This window comes from Sesamum indicum, linkage group LG10 (genome assembly GCF_000512975.1).
Source record: "Sesamum indicum cultivar Zhongzhi No. 13 linkage group LG10, S_indicum_v1.0, whole genome shotgun sequence".
In the NCBI taxonomy this organism is placed as follows: Eukaryota; Viridiplantae; Streptophyta; class Magnoliopsida; order Lamiales; family Pedaliaceae; genus Sesamum; species Sesamum indicum.
Genome location: NC_026154.1, coordinates 9,466,779 through 9,484,574, shown reverse-complemented (window position 1 = coordinate 9,484,574; position 17,796 = coordinate 9,466,779). Strand labels below are relative to the sequence as shown.

At 35.2% G+C, this 17,796-nt stretch overlaps 1 protein-coding gene and 1 long non-coding RNA gene across 4 annotated transcripts in view; one reads left to right on the top strand and one right to left on the bottom strand.

Moving 5' to 3' along the window:
• LOC105172277 (phototropin-2) overlaps window positions 639–17,796 on the top strand; it is a 21,616-nt gene continuing 4,458 nt past the window's right edge. The window contains exons 1-19 of one of the 3 annotated variants that reach the window (XM_011093656.2): window positions 639–734; window positions 1,058–1,779; window positions 2,051–2,233; window positions 3,569–3,660; window positions 3,737–4,013; window positions 4,628–4,844; window positions 5,083–5,153; window positions 5,664–5,770; window positions 5,873–5,922; window positions 6,022–6,126; window positions 7,127–7,186; window positions 7,410–7,499; window positions 8,434–8,510; window positions 11,317–11,401; window positions 11,669–11,749; window positions 12,245–12,348; window positions 15,971–16,020; window positions 16,381–16,487; window positions 17,111–17,230. In XM_011093656.2, the coding sequence (XP_011091958.1) occupies window positions 1,139–1,779; window positions 2,051–2,233; window positions 3,569–3,660; window positions 3,737–4,013; window positions 4,628–4,844; window positions 5,083–5,153; window positions 5,664–5,770; window positions 5,873–5,922; window positions 6,022–6,126; window positions 7,127–7,186; window positions 7,410–7,499; window positions 8,434–8,510; window positions 11,317–11,401; window positions 11,669–11,749; window positions 12,245–12,348; window positions 15,971–16,020; window positions 16,381–16,487; window positions 17,111–17,230 (2,517 nt within the window). In that variant the 5' untranslated portion in view covers window positions 639–734; window positions 1,058–1,138. Of the gene's footprint in view, window positions 735–1,057; window positions 1,780–2,050; window positions 2,234–3,568; window positions 3,661–3,736; window positions 4,014–4,627; window positions 4,845–5,082; window positions 5,154–5,663; window positions 5,923–6,021; window positions 6,127–7,126; window positions 7,187–7,409; window positions 7,500–8,433; window positions 8,511–11,316; window positions 11,402–11,668; window positions 11,750–12,244; window positions 12,349–15,970; window positions 16,021–16,380; window positions 16,488–17,110; window positions 17,231–17,796 lie in introns of all 3 variants that reach the window. The other 2 variants (XM_011093657.2, XM_020697215.1) reach the window with 2 other exon arrangements.
• The window catches only part of LOC110012689, a 9,999-nt gene continuing 5,715 nt past the window's right edge, over window positions 13,513–17,796 (bottom strand). The window contains exon 2 of the long non-coding RNA XR_002287900.1: window positions 13,513–14,519. This is a non-coding gene — a long non-coding RNA (uncharacterized LOC110012689). The remainder of the gene's footprint in view (window positions 14,520–17,796) is intronic.

Here is a 17,796-nt window from a genome sequence, read left to right as displayed (position 1 = left end):
GAAATTTTTGACATGCTATAATTTTTACACAAATTAGTACCTTTTTGTTGATCGAAGCTTTTTGTAAGGGAATAGTACTCCTTATTTATGGTTTAACTATATATTCCTATAAGGGAATAGTACTCATAATTTATGCTTTTATTGATGTATTATGTAAGGGAATAATACTCGTTATTTATGACTTTTTAGGTGATTTTAGTGAGTCAGTACTCCCGTTAACCTATTTTCTCCACTTGAATTAATGTAAAAGGGATGGGGACTCCGAAAAGCTCTCCTCAGGTGGTTCTTTTTTAAAAAAAAATCAAAATTTTTTAATCCAAATCAAATTTGCGCGGACCTGAATCAATTACAAAACAACTGTTATTTATTTATAATGTAATTGATTTATAATTTAAAAAAAGTTAGCAATAAGTATCTTACATTTAATATGCGATTGATTAAGTTGGATCAAAATTGCATTTTGCCTAAAAATATTGTAAGTACGAGCTGGAGGATAGTTTCGTCTTTTGCATGTTTTTAACCAAGCGATGGACCGCCAGTTCCAGTCTCCTGGAATGGGGAAATTATGAACGACTACGGTACCAACACACACAGGTGTTGCAAATTGTGGCCACATATATTTGGACTATCTGCTGGCAATCCCATTTATTCTGTGAACACTATTCTTCCACTTATCTTTTTTTCCTGTGTCCAACTGAACACACATGCAGTCTCCACTGCTTTCTCATTTCCAGGTTGTTTTTCTGCTCTTAATTCTTCAACCGTTGTCAGTTTATGCTAATTTCTGCTTCATTTCGTAGTTGTAATCTTTGAAGTATGAATATATTTATGCGAGAGAGATAAATTTGGCTATTTCGTGTGTTAATCATTTGTGATCAGCACGAGTTTTTTTACTGCTGCTGTGTTATGTTGGTTTTTCTTGTAATTGTGATATGCAAAACTACTTTGTCTCAATCCAGTTAAATTGATATCAGAAACCATGCTGTCTTGGGAGTTTTTATCAAAATGCAAGGAAAGTTCTGAGAGTTGAGGCCTTAATGTTTTTTGTATGGAACAGGGAAAGAAGAGGGTTGCTGTTTTGGTGATGGTTGGTGGTATATTTTAGTGATCCTTTCATTGTGATAAAGGGAATTTGGAAATGGAGTCAAGTAGTAAAGAGCAGAAGCGATCAATTGATGTGTTTGAACCATCTGTGACTCGTAATGATGGATGGCCTGCTGGTACTAGGAGGGATGATGGGAATGATGTGCAAGTACTTTCAGTGCAAGGAGAACCAGGTGGGAATCAGACTGGCAGTAAATGGATGGCATTTGAGCTTGAGCCAGACAAATCTCACATCACTTCTGCTGACCATGGTAGTACAGGCTTGGCGGGAAATTCCAAGGGAACAGAAGATGGTGACAACATGAAGAAAAGGATTGAGATGGAGGCTAGTATTGCTGAAAGAACTGCAGAATGGGGACTTATGGTTAGGACAGATGTTGGTGAAGGTAGCTTTCATGCCATAGGTATGGGGGCAAGGGATCTATCTGGAGAAGGAGAAAGAAGTAAGAATTCGCTAGAAAGATCTTCTGTTGGATCAGCAAGAATATCGGAGGAGTCTAGTGTTGGATCTGAATTTCCAAGGGTGTCCCAGGACATAAAGGATGCTTTGGCAACACTGCAACAGACATTTGTTGTTTCTGATGCGACAAAGCCAGATATCCCTATTGTGTACGCGAGCAGTGGCTTTTTCACAATGACTGGCTATACTTCAAAAGAGGTTATTGGGAAGAATTGGTGAGAATTAACTGCTTTAGCTAACCTTATCATTTTGTGCATAGATGCATTAGTTATGTACACTAGAAGCTATAATAGTTCAAGCCCTTCAACTTCAATTGTGGTACTTTACATCAAATGAATGGGTCAAAACTTTTCTTTTTCTCTTGACACTGAGGTCAACAGGGTGTCCCGTTTTCACGATATTAGAGCTGCTTAAACTATTTTGGATTTGTTTATTGTTATGGAATTCGGTAAGAGGCTGAAGAGGGTTGTGTGTTCTTTGGTTCAGCCGTTTCCTACAGGGCCCTGATACAGACCAGGATGAGGTAGCGAAAATAAGGAATGCAGCAAGAACAGGAACAAGCTATTGTGGGAGGCTTCTAAACTACAAGAAGGATGGCACCCCATTTTGGAATCTGCTGACAATCACTCCAATCAAAGATGATAAAGGAAGAACCATAAAATTTATTGGGTAAAGTTCCTTCTTTTCACTTGCACTAACCAATCTTTATTTTCACCAACCCTCTGTAATTCCTTATATTGTGTAGAGGTGATAGGATTAGATGAATACTTCAGTCACTGCAGAAGTAATCAGAAATTTAGTTTTAAAATAAATGTGAAGTCATTATAACTTGCTCCAAAATACATGATAATAGCTTTTTAAAGTAAACTCTTCGGTATACCTGTCAGATCTATTGCAAAATCATTGTGATGATGTTTCTTTCAGTTGACGAGATCAGAATGGTGCTATTTTACCTTCGTTATTAATTTTACCTCCTTACTATGACAAAATTGTTTGCATAGCTTCTGAAAAACATTTACTTCCTTGATCGTTTTCCTCCAAACATAAAGAAATCCAACTATTGCGATAATTGAAGTCAAAGTAATTTCTTTCTGCATTTATCAGGTGCATCTAAAATAAAAGATAGATACAGAAAGTATAGAAATATGTGTATGCTTGCATAACAACTGAGTTTGCAGGTCCTTGCTTTGTACATTTCCTTTTTTTTTTTTTCTATCCTGTTTTGGAACATTTCAGACAATAATGGATCACATTTCATTAAATTATGTGCTGGGCAACTATTAACCAACAGTTGGAACAGGAAAGCGTTACTTTAGCAATCGCCCAATGTATATGGGGTTTAAAAAATTGACAAATATTGGTGTTTTGAACGATATTATGTTGTGTATCATATTATGTTTGTAAGTAAAAAGCATATATATATTTTTAGGTGTCGTTGCTTCTCTTATCAATAGAAAAGCTTTTGGAAGTTCAAGGGTTTATAATTTTTCTTTCCAAATTATTCCTACATACTGGAGATGTAGGACCAATAAGGTACTTTTATATCCAGGTCGTGGGGCTATAGTAGGTTGAGGAGAGTAATCCTTTGGCCACGACCAATGCCCATGGCCTAAATGAATGCACATATATTACACTGAGTTATCTGATTCCAAATATTCCTTGGCAAGATTCCAGGCATAAGTTTGAGGCTGATAACATTTTTTGATATTCAGAACTTGTGTTCATAGTGGATGTTTATCTTTTTATTTTACTCCTGCTGTAGCTACTTTTCTTGAAGTTCTGCTCCAAATTTATATTCTCTTACATGAATGGCTGAGCTAATAACGAAGTTTAAATCCATGATTGCGTTCTCATTCCCCTCCTTAGTTTATGTGTATGGCTATGATGCCATACTCTGAAGCTATTCATCTTGGATCCCGGATGCATCATTTTGTTGATTGGTTGTTTTCTGCTAACATTACCAAGAATTTCCCTTAGTCTGATACATGCCATGTTCCTTGACAGAATGCAGGTTGAGGTCAGCAAATACACTGAAGGGGTGAACGATAAAGCTCTACGGCCTAATGGATTACCAAAGTCATTAATTCGTTATGATGGTAAGTAGCCCTGCACAGCTTGTAAATGCAAATAACCAACTTCAATTTGGAATATGACTTGATTGATTTGCTTCAGCTCGTCAAAAGGAAGTTGCTTTAGATTCCATCACAGAGGTTGTACAAACCCTGAAGGATCCACGGCCCCACAAAAGGTCCCAGAGTCATGACACTGTTGCCATGACTGAATATGAGAAGTTAGATTACATGCTCCCTGGACCAGCTGTAATGGATAATAAAGGTACCCCTAGGCGACAAAGTACTGAGCTGGGTTCAAAAATTAACTTATCTCATTCAGGTTCTCAGCAAGACACAAGGAACAAGTCCAGTAAGTCGGCGCGCATTTCATTAGGGGGGTGAGCCCTGTATTTCCCTGTTTCCAGTTGTTTTTTCTTTCAATTGTGCAAGTTTATATGTCCACAATATGTATTACATATACTGCAGCCAATTTTAATGATAAGGTAAAAGGAGTAAAGAAATTGTACAACTGTAGTTTGCTGGGGCCGGTGGGGGTCTTGAGGTAATCCATCTTAGAAAATTCAAACTTCATAATTCAAAATTTTTAGTCAGGCGAGGTTGCATGGTTATATGAAACTTTGTTATGGAATAACTGATATGATATATCAATCTGGTTGAAATACTAGAAAATCTGTGCCCTTAATTTTTACTAGAGTGTCCTTGACTATCAAGTTTTTCCATCTAAGAAACATGGTATCTGCACAATGTTTGATGATTTTCATTTTGTAGAGGGGGAATATTTCGTATTGGGGCAAGTTCTGGGATTGACAAAGCTGAACTTGCCACTTTATAGAATCTCCATCCAAATTCAATACTTTGATATGCTTATCCAATTTTCCTTATGAGGAATTTGGGTCACCCCATGCTGTCTGTAGTATGGTGAAATTCAATGTTCCCTTTTGACAGATCAGACAAACATTCAACTGCATTGAACTTTTTTGTGTTTCTGTAGGCCCAAAAGGAGGTCTTCAAGCAATGCAGGTATTATTGAAAATCAACAAGTTATGGAGCCAGAGATTTTAATGACAAAAGAAATTCAACGGACAAACAGTTGGGAACAAGCTGAAAGAGAAAGGGATATACGTCAAGGCTTTGACTTGGCAACAACATTAGAACGGATTGAAAAGAATTTTGTCATAACGGATCCTAGACTTCCTGATAATCCAATTGTAAGATGAATCATATATTACTGATTCTATACATTTTATTTATTAGATTCACCTTGTTTTAAAAAAATTGGAGAATGTCTCCCACGTAAAAATCATATGAACTGCTTCCAATTTCAGTTTTCTGTTCATTGTATTAATCATTATCCTTCAGATACCAATCTTTTTCTATTCTGTTAGTGTATTACTTTTCTGGTGAGGTCTTGCATTGGACTATAAGAATGCAACTCTTAACTTGCAGATATTTGCATCAGATAGCTTTCTTGAATTGACGGAGTATACACGCGAAGAAATTTTGGGAAGGAATTGCAGGTCCGAATTTATTTACGTGTTACCGTTTTTTTAAACTCAGTTTGTGATAGCTTCGTTATCTTCAAGTAATGGGTGTAATTGATCTAACTTTTAGCGATGAGACAGAGCAATAGACTGCAGTATATAGTTATTTTTATGTATTTCTCCTAAGTGCCCTCCTTTTATTATCTTTCTCCAAAACAAACTTAATGGTGTACTTATGTATCTCAGTTTTCGTGTTCTGATGTATTTCTTTCGAACAAGAGGAGATACTCCCAATCACTCAATGGAAAAACTTATATAGATCTTCTGACAGGATTGCTCATAAAATTATCTCACTCCTTCCATGCTTCAATTGTAATCTAGATTTATATAATTGGCTTGGTTTTCCTTGTTTATGAAACTCTTTGAAATAGAGGTGTTCCACCCCATTCCTTGCTATTTTCTTTTTCCTTTGGTAAGATTATGTTATCCTGGTTTCAATGTGTATGAATGAATCTGATGTTACCTAATGTGGTTGAACATGCCCAGGTTTCTCCAAGGACCAGAAACTGATCAAGCTACTGTTTCAAAGGTGCGGGACGCCATCAGGGAACAAAGGGAAATTACTGTTCAGTTGATTAATTATACTAAGAGTGGTAAGTTGCGACTTTTGATATCCTCAAAGTACAAGTTAAGAGGACATCAATTACTTGTTAAAAATCTTAACCTGGACTTATCAATTCTCTTGGAATTATCAGGGAAGAAATTCTGGAATTTATTTCACTTGCAACCTATGCGTGACCAGAAGGTAGTATTGCAAATGTGAAATCTTCTTGTGATTTATGCTTGAGCAATTTTGATTTATTGATGATGCAATTTGACCGTCCGATCATTATTGACATTTCAGGGTGAGCTCCAATATTTCATTGGTGTACAACTGGATGGAAGTGATCATGTTGAACCGCTGAAGAACCGCCTCTCGGAGAGAACTGAGCAACAGAGTGCTAAATTGGTATAACTTTTGTTGTTGTCTTCTTCGTTTTGGTTTAAAGTCAGTAGGTAGTGTGTTAGGACTAATCTACTTGATTATTAATCTTTCCAAATCCAAGGGAAGAGGGAGCTTCACCTGTTGCACATTTAAAAAAGCAACAGGAAGTTAGTGCTTCTAATTAACATTCAGTAGGTCCTAATGTTTAAAGATTGCACATTTCATTGCAGAACTTGTTAGGACTTCAGAAACAGTTTGAAACTAGGCCTCCCGCTATTTGATTACACAACCTAACATACACTTGGCCAAATTTCGAATCTAAATAAATTTAGAAATTGAGCACTAACCAATTGATATGATGAAGTAAATATCTGCTAACTGAGTGACATGGTATGCAAAATTAATCAATTGGGGACAGTATCCTGAAAACAGATTATGCATAGAAGTTTGACCTAGATGGTTAATTAGACAAACCTTTTAAAAGAAAATAATTCAAAAATAACGAAAGTAAAGTCTAAAATAGAAATAAATCTCATCATAGTAGTGAATGTGGTGGTTAGGATCATGTCTCGCCTATTAGATTGCATCACCAATTTGCCAAGATATTTTTCAACTGGTTGGCTAACCTTGCAGTTTATGCTCATTGTTAGTAATATTACAATAAAGTTTTTACATTGAGAATTATGAATGGTCTTAGTTGTATAGAGTACTTTGGCTGCTAAAGGGTTTCCTGATAACAAAGAATTTGAAGTGATAAAGTGTTTTCAGGAGGAATTGAGCTCTGATCTGTTTCATCCATAAATTTTTTCTTTCAATATATTGTCATTGCAGAAATATGTTCTCTCTCTTTATTGAGGTAAGTTGCTGGGACCAAATATATGCAACATCATCCAGCCAGCGAATGAAGTCCTTATATTAGAATTAGGGCGTTAGGATTCACTATTCCTTCATGTGTTTTCTCATCATGTTTCCATACCACTCAAGTTCAAGTTAGATCGTCATCAGCTACATATTTCTCCACCAGGTCAAAGCTACTGCAGAAAATGTTGATGAAGCTGTTCGGGAACTTCCTGATGCCAACTTGGTAAGGTATTCTTTCTCTCAATTCTTAAAACCCTTATACAAATTAGTTTTTCAGAATGGTGAACTTGTGCAATAACTTTTGGCCTGAATATAGAGAGACGGTTTAAAATACAGGTTGAATTGTTTTTCATGCTATGATCTTCTGAGACTGTTGTTGGAATTACTTCCAAAGCATGAGTCTTAATGTTATTTTTCTGATGCATGATATGTTATGTCACTTTCAGAGACCGGAAGACCTGTGGGCTATACATTCCCAACCTGTATTCCCCAAGCCCCACAAAAGGGATAGCACTGCATGGGCGGCAATAAGAAAGGTATCACTTTGCAGGGTTGGAATTTCTTTTTAACATTTGTTTTCATCTGTTTAATGATGTAATCATAGCAGACCTAGCATATCGAAGCAAATTATCTCTGGAGTTCATTTCCTTGATCACTGACAATGTGAAGCGCCTGTATTTGATCAAGCTTCCAGGATTCATTTCCATTGTTTCTGCTGTTGATTTCTTGTATCGTCTTCATATAACTGCAAAAGCATTGGAACATGCTGAATATCTTATAAAGTCAGCATATAATAGCAGAGAATCTAAGTTCTCAATTTTTTTGTTGCAGATATCTTACTAATTTTATGTGATTCCTGTCATATGTTGAAAATTCCTATGACAATCTAAAAGAAAGTATATACTGGTGGTAATCTATTGTTTGTTTGAATTTATAGCAAGCAGACTGAAAGTTTCTAGTTTTAGATAGAGATACAAATAAATCTAAATTCACAATTTTTTCCTATTATTATCATTTCAAAATCTCTCTGTGTGTGTGTGTGTGTATATATATTTTCTAGTTTGTGATTGCAAATTCTAAAATAATTTTATTTGAATGATGTGTCTTGTGATTGTCATGACAATCATTATTGGGCACCATTCTTTTAAAGTAAGGGGAACTGAAAATTTTGTGCTACATCATTCATTGTTGACATATTGTTATATATCCCAGAGCAGTCTAGTTGATATGTATCATGTGCAATTTTGTTTGCATGGAAAACCAATGCAATAAGGGGATGCTCCATAGACTTCTTTTGACTAACAAGATCGAACTAGTTTCTGTTATGTCTCATTTGCTTAAAGTCTATGAGCTATGGCCACTCTTATCTTAGATAGCTTAAAGGGCTCACATGATGTTACCTTGTCAAAGGATTGGATTGACTCACTCTTATCTTAAATAGCTTATGTTGCTTCTTTCCATCTCTCGTAGATCACTGAAACTGGTGAAAGGATTGGATTGAACCACTTCAAACCCATACGTCCTTTGGGCTGTGGAGATACTGGCAGGTAAAAAATCACTAAACTGTTTGATTTATAAAAAAAGTGATCCTCCTGGTCATCATTAATTCATTACATGCACAAGCTGCTTAAACATGCGTCATTGTTATATGAGGTTCATCATTGTTATGAGCTCATGTATGTTATCATGTCTGTTGATTAGTATTCGTACTCCGTAATTTACAGTAATTGGTGTCATAGCAAGTTAACTCATCATTTTTGTTTGCGTTTGTATGTGCATTCCGCCATAAATTCTCTCATTTATGGTCGCAGCACTATTGGGTGCATTCCTTATGTTGACAACTTATTTAGAGTGCTACTTCAATAAATAAATATAAGATTGCAGAGAAAGTGACAACCTATGGTATATACATTCACAATCAATTAAAGAATAGTTTAATTCTTTTCAAGAACCATTCTAGTTCATCATTTAAATTAAATTATATTATATGTTAATTTTCTCAGATCGATTGATGATGTAATTAAATGCAACTGTATTGCATTAATTTTATTGAAAAAGCTTAAATATTTGCAAAGTATGATATAACAATACACATTTTTAATATATTTACATTTTTATTCGAATAATCTGATTTTTTTCATCAGTATATATCAAGTCCACTTAAGCATTAATAGATAAAATATAATTACTCTTGAACTTTAGATTAATTCTTAAAAATATAATAATGAGCATTTTCTTAGTTGAGTAGACGATCTTAATAACTAAGTATTATTTTTAAAAAAATACAAGAGCTCAATAACATGTTTACATACATATTAGAGTATATGTTCTGTTTCAAACTATTAATGAAAAATTCAAACTTCTCAACATTTTTGTTCTAGTAAGCAATCCAAAAACTATGATGAACATGTCTAGAAAATATAAGAAATACTAATTAAAAATTTGACAAATAGAATTGACAATTTTAGCAAAGATAGTCAAGTAGAATAAAAATTTTAAACAAACTTATGTTTACACGTCTAGTATATTTGTGTGCATAAGTATATGTGCTAAGAAAGTACATTCACTAACATTTAAGAAATAAAAAAAGTATTACGTGTATATAAGTAAAAAATGAATTTTCAATTAGTTATGTAATTTACCTACGTATCAAAAGAATGAAATATTCTTAAAGAATATTTATAAAAAAATTTATTTATCTCAAGAACTAAAGGATTTGCATATGATACTAATAACTGTTCTGGTTATTTACTTTTTGATACAAGATGTTAAATATTTCTTGAGCTTTTTATTTTTTTGGAGTGAAATTAAAAATGTGAATGATCAAAGAACCTGTTGGATATGCGCAACGCGCATGTTTTGAGGAAACTCCATATATATGATATATCTCTTTGATCGAGGTTCTAATTTTACTGATAATTTCATTTTGTATACTTTCTGTCCCAATTTCATCGCTCTCGTTTCCCTTTTCTGGATATCCACAATGAAACTCCATTTTCCTGGAAGGGAAACTGTTTTTCTAAACCTATCTCCATGATTAACGCAGTAATATGAAACCAACTCGCACCATTTTTAATGTACACATATTTTTAAGATACAAAGCCTACACAATTTCCATCCTCATTTAGAACTTCGTGCTAGCTCATTGATGCTAGCTCACGTAGACCCATAATTTTTGGGATGGAGTGAGTATTACAGGTAATAGACCTGCTACTTTGGGGATGACTCCACCAGTGAACTTGAAAGGTTGAGATTACATGTTTCTAGTGCTTGTTTGAAACTCTAGATGCATAGTCCGAGAAGGAACTACTGAAGTGCATAGGGTTAATGCACTCAATGGAAATTTAATGTTCTTGGACAAGTTAAGATAGTATTTTAGTCGCCTAAGAACAGTATGCTTTTGGATTCCCAAAAATCTACTTGCCAGAAGGCCAACTCAACCCATATGTTGGTTTCAATAATTGAAACATTAAATTGTCAGCAACTAATTTACTTGTTCTACGCTTACAGGAGATCTATATGCTTATATGAAAATCCGTGAAGGATCTAATGGTGCAAAATAGAAACTTCATACAGAGGCTCATTATATGGGAGTTTCTTGTGTTTGTATGTAATAGTAAAAGTAATCGAAGGCCCTAGTCTTTGCAAAACATCCTGCAAGAAATCTTAGATTGTTGTTATTGTTTGATTGATATTGATAGAAAGGAGCGGGCTGGATTAGCTCTTCTTTAGTCCTACCAACTGACTAACCTATTATAGATCTCACAAGTGCTTTTGACTATCATGTACTTATGAATGAGACAAAGTAAATACTCAAATGAATAAGGCTACGAGACGGCGGCTATTGCTTTACAAAAGTCTAAAAGGATAAAATCAATTCAAAGCAGAGTGAATTGGGGGTAAAATCTGGTATCAGGAGCCCAGAGGGGTTCTTGGAGCTTCTATTCGTCCCTGCAATTTTCCAGAATTCAGGCTAACCTATCCTTATGAAAACTAACTGCAAGTTTATTGAAGGGGAAGATAGTAGATGTAAAACAATTTGTTGTTCAAACAGATCTGAGAATTCGAATAACAGTATTTCTTTGAAAGAATAAATGAATTAAAAACAGGGAAGGATCTCTAGTATGATCCATATTTTGGAGAAAGATACTGGTTCTATTATTCCATTCTGTTCATCTGGCGTGTTCTTTTGTTTAATAGAATTTTCTTTCAACATAAGTAGTGGGTTTCATGATAACTACAACACAATCTTCCTTGCCTGTTTCTGTCCACCTTTAGATAAGGTTTATTATCTCAGCATTAAGTCTACTTTGAAAATTATTTCACCTGTGCAAACATAAATGTTTTCTGCAGTGTTCATTTGGTGGAACTGATAGGTAGCGGTCAACTGTTTGCCATGAAGGCAATGGATAAATCCATGATGCTGAATCGTAACAAGGTATAGCTGTCAATGATATGTTTCGTTATTGGTTAATCTAGACAGCTCACTTACTCCTACCTGAGCCATGTGTTCAACTCTGTTAGATTGACTTTTAGGGGCAATCAGCCAGAATTTTGTTTGAAACCTAAGTTTTTCCTGATAAAGTTATAGAGATGCATTATGTGAATTCCATGTTCCAATTACATAGCTTTCCCCTCAGATACAGAGTATTCTTTCATCTTGATTTGCTTAAAGATTGGGTTGAGGATCTAAAGAACTGTGCAGGTTCATCGAGCATGCATTGAAAGAGAAATTATCTCGCTCTTGGATCATCCATTTCTTCCTACACTATACACCTCTTTTCAGGTTATCATCTTTTGAAACTCAATCTACTCATATGTTAATTCACAATGAGGGAAAGTGACAAACATCCAAAATGCAATATGTTACATTACTGTCCCAAGTGATCTTTGGTATATTGTCTGTATCTCCCAACATGATGCATATTTCCATTCTTGGTAAGAAGTGCCTTCTGCCCCCAGATTCATCATTGTGAAATACAAAAGTTTGTGAGGGATGGACATAGCTTTTTGTTTGAGAAAAAAGTAAACAACAAATAATGAACATAGATGAATAATAAAAAACAACATGGAATTGATCCACCTTTTCATCATTTCTGGGATTAAGAATGTGATAAAGATTTTTTCATTCTTCCATTCAAGTTTACAAGGGCTTGCCTAGGATACAGTATCTGATATTGGCAGGGCTTTGAGCATTACTAGCTCCCTTATTTTGATTTCTTGTAGTTTTTCCTGATATCCTCCATCTTCTGACATGATACCCATTTGTTTCCAAGTCCAGACACCTACACATGTTTGCTTGATAACAGATTTTTGTCCTGGAGGAGAGTTATTTGCATTGCTTGACAAACAGCCGTTGAAAATGTTTAAAGAGGACTCAGCCAGGTAATTGGTGGTTAACTTCTTTATTGAATTTTAGAGAAAATAAAAATATTTCTCACCATATCTTTGATATTGATGTTGATATTGACGTACACAAACATAAACAAAGTGCATCTTCATTCAAATATATCCAAGAACTTGCAGTTTTCCTATCTTTTATGAATTAGATTATCATGGTGGTATCAATGCATTTATTTTGCAGCTGCAACACATGCAATAGTATGAGAGTTCCTAACAATTTTAGAATGGACAAAAACATATATAGATGATAATTGTCATTCTATATACTAAATATTTTTCGAAGATACTTTGCATTTTGCTTCAGAATTGATCAATTTTACTAGGTCTAGAAAGCTTGAAGCTTGTAGGTGTATTGTCTGGCATGAAGTTGAAAATTACTTTGATATAAAGTAGGGAGGTAGACATTAACAAAGTTGTATATCATTTATGTTTCATTGCATACTCCAAAAGCAAGGGGCTGTATTTGCTCTTTTCTGAAAATATGTAACTTTTTTGCTATCTTTTGAAAAGTGGCAAACTAGTATAGGCACTTAAATTGGGGATAATGTCGTAGCTTGATAGGGCATTTTTGGATGAAAAGATGAAGTTTGCATTCACTTTACAGTACATAATCTAAAAATCTTTCTGAATTTCCCTTGATTTTTCTTAAGTGAAAATGTTTTTGAATTGGTCACTTGAACTGACCAGTTTATTTTTCAGGTCAATATGATATTTTATTCTGAGAAAATTGTGTGATCCTTTCTTCGAATATGTAATTGGGAGTATTCTATGTCGAAACCCTTGTTTCCCAAACTATGGACTAGGCCTTGAGAAAGACATGAAATGCTCGTGGAACGTACTTTCGTAAAATTGCTTTAGACAATGAACCAAACAAATATGTTTCCAGACTAGAAACGAGGAAACATTTTGAGAAAAATAAATTCAGACATACACATATACTTTGTCCTGAAGTAGATTATTATGAATGCCGATTTACCTATTGAAGAAAAGTTCAGACTAAGTTATGATTTTATTCCCCTGTTTCTTCTTTTCATTCCCACAAATTGACTGCATGAGAATGAGGTGGGAAGAAAAAGAAAATGTGGCGGTGCAAAGGCCTGTTGTCTTGTCTGGTCCCCAGTGTTGCCCGAAGTGTACAGCATCCAGTAGTGATTCTGGTTTGAAAGAGTATTATTGAATAGTAATAAGAGAAAGGATTGATTTACATTGACGAGCTAGTCCCAATTATATAGTGTTAGGACTAGATATGATTGATCTACCTACCAAGAATAGCAACTATAAATAAGGCAAACATACACAAAATCTTAATCAAATCTTCTAACACTCACCCTCAAGCCGGAGCATATATATCAACCATGCTCAGCTTGCTATATAAGAACTGAAACTGCTTGCACCCTAAAGCCTTGGTGAACACATGTGCTATTTGTTTTGATGAGGAGTAAATGGAGTACAAATTTTTTCTACTCATCACTGCTTCACGGATGAATTGACAATCAATTTCAATATGTTTTGTCCTTTCATGAAATACTGGATTGCTTGCAATATGAATGGCTGCCTGATTATCACAGTAAATAGGTAGTAGCTTATCGTACAAGAACCCCAATTCTCCCAACAAAGTTTTTGGCCACATCATGTCATTAGCAGTAAGAACCATAGCCCTGGATTCAGCCTCTGCACTAGACCGAGCAACAGTTTACTTCGCCAAGTAGCCAAATTTCCCCCAAGATAGGTGCAATATCCAAAAGTAGATCTTCTATCATTTCTAGAGCCAGCATCAACATCTGAATAAGCTTCTATCTTTAGATGACCATGTTTCTTGAACAACAAACCTTTACCCGGAGCAACTTTAACATACTTGAGTATCCTGAGTTGTGCAGCTTGCCTATGGATAGTCAGGGGTCTATCCATATATTGACTCACTATGCCCACAACAAAGGAAATGTCCGCTGATGGGAAAACAATGAGCAAAGAGAACATTATCAAGGGTAAGATCTTTAGAGCAATGAATGATACCGGAGCTAGAAACAGGAGAATGAGTGCCATCAGCCAAGCGTACAGGGGATAAGGTGGACATAGATAAAGAGGTCAAACAAGATTTGTTACCAGTGATGTGAGTGGTGGCTCCAGCGGCACCTTTCAATGAAGCAAAAAACCTGTGACAGTGCGTCCATCCCGTTTTAAAATAAAAAGTTTCTCATGGGAATACATATTGCATAGAGTATCCCATATTTCCTTTGGTGGAACTCAGAAACATTACATTGGCACTAACATTCTCCTCCATACTATTGAGCAACCAAGTCATAACAGAATATTCAGATTGTTGCTATGCAGCAAATTTTTCATCATTAGTTGTTGGAGGAGAGGAAAGAATATGAGATAATTTTATTTTGAGAACCAAGAAAAAATTAAAGGCTCGAGACCAAAGAACATAATTACGGCAACGGTCGTATCAAGTACATCAGAGGAGGACACCATAGATTGACAGTTTAAGCACACAAAGGTATAGGACAAAGATTAAAAACATATCACAAGGCTGTAAACATTCTGTTTCTTCTTCTTCTTTTTTTTTTTAAGGGATCATATCTACAGTAAAGTGGAAAAAAAAAAGAGTGCCGTTAGAAGGAAAAGTTGACAGAAAACCGAGGTTGACGACGAAGATAGGCGGCGCAGATGTGGTGGTGGGTTGGTGAAGCGGGTGAGCTAGGGTTTTACAGGTTTTGTTTCGCAAAACCTGCTCGATACCATGTTGAATAGTAATAAGGAAAGGATTGATTTACATTGACGAGCTAGTCCCAATTATATAGTGTTAGGACTAGAGAGAATAAGGTAAGGATATGATTGATCTACCTACCAAGAATAGCAACTATAAACAAGGTAGATATACACAAAATCCTAATCAAATCTTCTAACAAGTACTTTTTTGGAGGTTTGAGGGAATGGAAGATAGTTGTGGGGTTTAGTACCAAGAGGCAAGGGGCAGGCAATAGATGGTGCCATGGTGGGGTTTGGAGGTGGTGGAAGAAACTGAGGTGGTTCCTTCCAGTTTCATATAACTTCTGGTACCCTAATGGGTTCTTACCACGGCCACCAGAGTCAGTTAAAAGTGGACAAAAGGATGAATATGACTGCACTGGCGAAATGGAAATGAACCCTTAACTTCTGTATTCCCATATAAGGAATTTGTATGACACCCAAACAACACCATATTTTGCATATAGTTTCCCCACCATTTTCCTTAATTGAGAAGATATACTAAAAATAAAGTGAATTGCAGGGCATTGGAGGATACTCCAAATTTGATGTTATTGTAGGCTCAACTATTAGACAAAGTCAATTTCAGCAGTTCTTTTAGCTAATCTAGTTCAAGATACTGATCTTTTCATCTTAAAATATGAAGAATATGTTTGCCTCCAAGCTACCTTTTCCGAAGCTTTTGAATGTTCAATTTATATGAACTCATGATAATATTTTTGACATTCTTTATGAAGAAAACAAGCCACTTTGTATTTTGGTTTTTGGTTTTTGTGTCGTATTTTTATTGAGCAAGCTGCTCTTCAGATATTCATGAGTTTTACTATGAACACTTAATGTCATTAATTTCCAGGTTTTATGCAGCAGAGGTCGTCATTGGCTTGGAATATCTTCACTGTTTAGGTATTCCACATGTTTGCTACAAATATCTATTTTTCTTGATGCATATTAGGTGGCATGCACCTTTAGCATGTTTACCTTCCTAAGTCAGAGTTGAGTCCAAGTCCTATATTCCTAATTGATTCCTGTTGGCATTCATAAATATAAGGTATGCCATCAGATTTTCGTGCTATTTTTCCAGTATGTATATCAACATTATTCTCAAGAAGCTTTTGTGATACCTTGTTTTACAAGGACTAAGACATTGAGGAGGTTCGTTACTCTAAGTGACTAACACTAGACATGTTTGTTTATCTGCATGGGTTATTCGCTTTAATATATGATCAGTGGTTTCAGATTTCATCTCCTGTTCTCTCCTTACAGGAATTATTTACCGGGATTTGAAACCAGAAAATATTCTTCTTCAGAAAGATGGGCATGTTGTGTTAACAGACTTTGATCTATCATTTAAGACAGCTTGTAAACCCCAAGTACGTAAGATCTATCCACTTGCATATTATTTATTCTATTAGACTCATGTCTTAAAACTGATTCTTGACAAATAGTTTCCATCTTTTTACCTGAAGACCTGGCATTAATCCATGTTTACCAAAACTTTAGGATCATTTTTTTATTCATGATCACTCTTCTTAAATAACCTTTCTGGAATTTGATAAATCAAAAGCATTTTTAAAGCTATAGCTATGTTTAATATCCGGAAAGGGTTAGGCTAAGGTTTATTTCCTTCTGTTACGGATTTCATGAGAAGTTTAATTGTTATCATTGATCAAACTGGGTTACAACTTACAACAATAAATAGATGGCTGAAACTCAAAATATATTGTTTCCCTTGCAACATATTCGAAGCCCAATTTAAATGAAAAATTTGCGGCTAGGATTTCCCCGTACAGGAGTGGTTTGTTGGTTCTTTCTAGTTCTATCTATCATCTTTTATCTTCAGAAAACCATTATTATTCAGCATATACATGTAACCAGCCTCTCCCATAATAAGCAATCATGAAATACTGGGGTTCTGGTACTATTAATGCTCTTTAGGTTCAAAATGGAGAAAGTTCAATTTTGATACTTCACTAAAGGAGACAATATCTTGCAGGTTATAAAGCATCCTCCACCAAAGAACAGAAGATCTAGGAGTCAACCACCTCCAAGTTTTTTTGCAGAACCAAATACTCAATCAAATTCCTTTGTTGGAACTGAAGAATACATTGCACCAGTATGGTGATTTTTCGTCTTCTGTAATACTCAATGTTCCATTTTCTTAGTTAGCAGGCTAAGGCATTTCTCGCTATTTTACTGCTTCTCCAAGTATATTTTGAATAGTAGGTCTAGCCTGCCAAAAACCATGACTTTCAATTAAATCGAAGTCTTTGATTTGAGGCAAGTAGATATTAACCAATGATGTATACTTTCTAGTGTTGCAGGGTTGCCATTACTAAATTAGTAAACTTTCATAACTTTAAGTTGTGAGTTTCTCTTGTAAGGATGCCAAACGGGTTGATATCGTCACCTAGAAAACGACTCTCATGGCATGACTTCAATGTATTAAGAGCCTATTTTCTATATCAGGGAATAGAAGAAGCAAACTTAATATGGGTCAGCAAATGCATGAATGTAGAAAGTTCATAGAATTTAATCATCTGTTCTCTTTTCCTTTTGACATGGTTGAGCATGGATCAGAGTGACTGAGCCTCTTAATGTTAACGCACAAAGATGCATCGACATATTCTTACGTGGGAGGCCATCTTCTGAACAGGCATCTAACTACAACACATTGGTAAA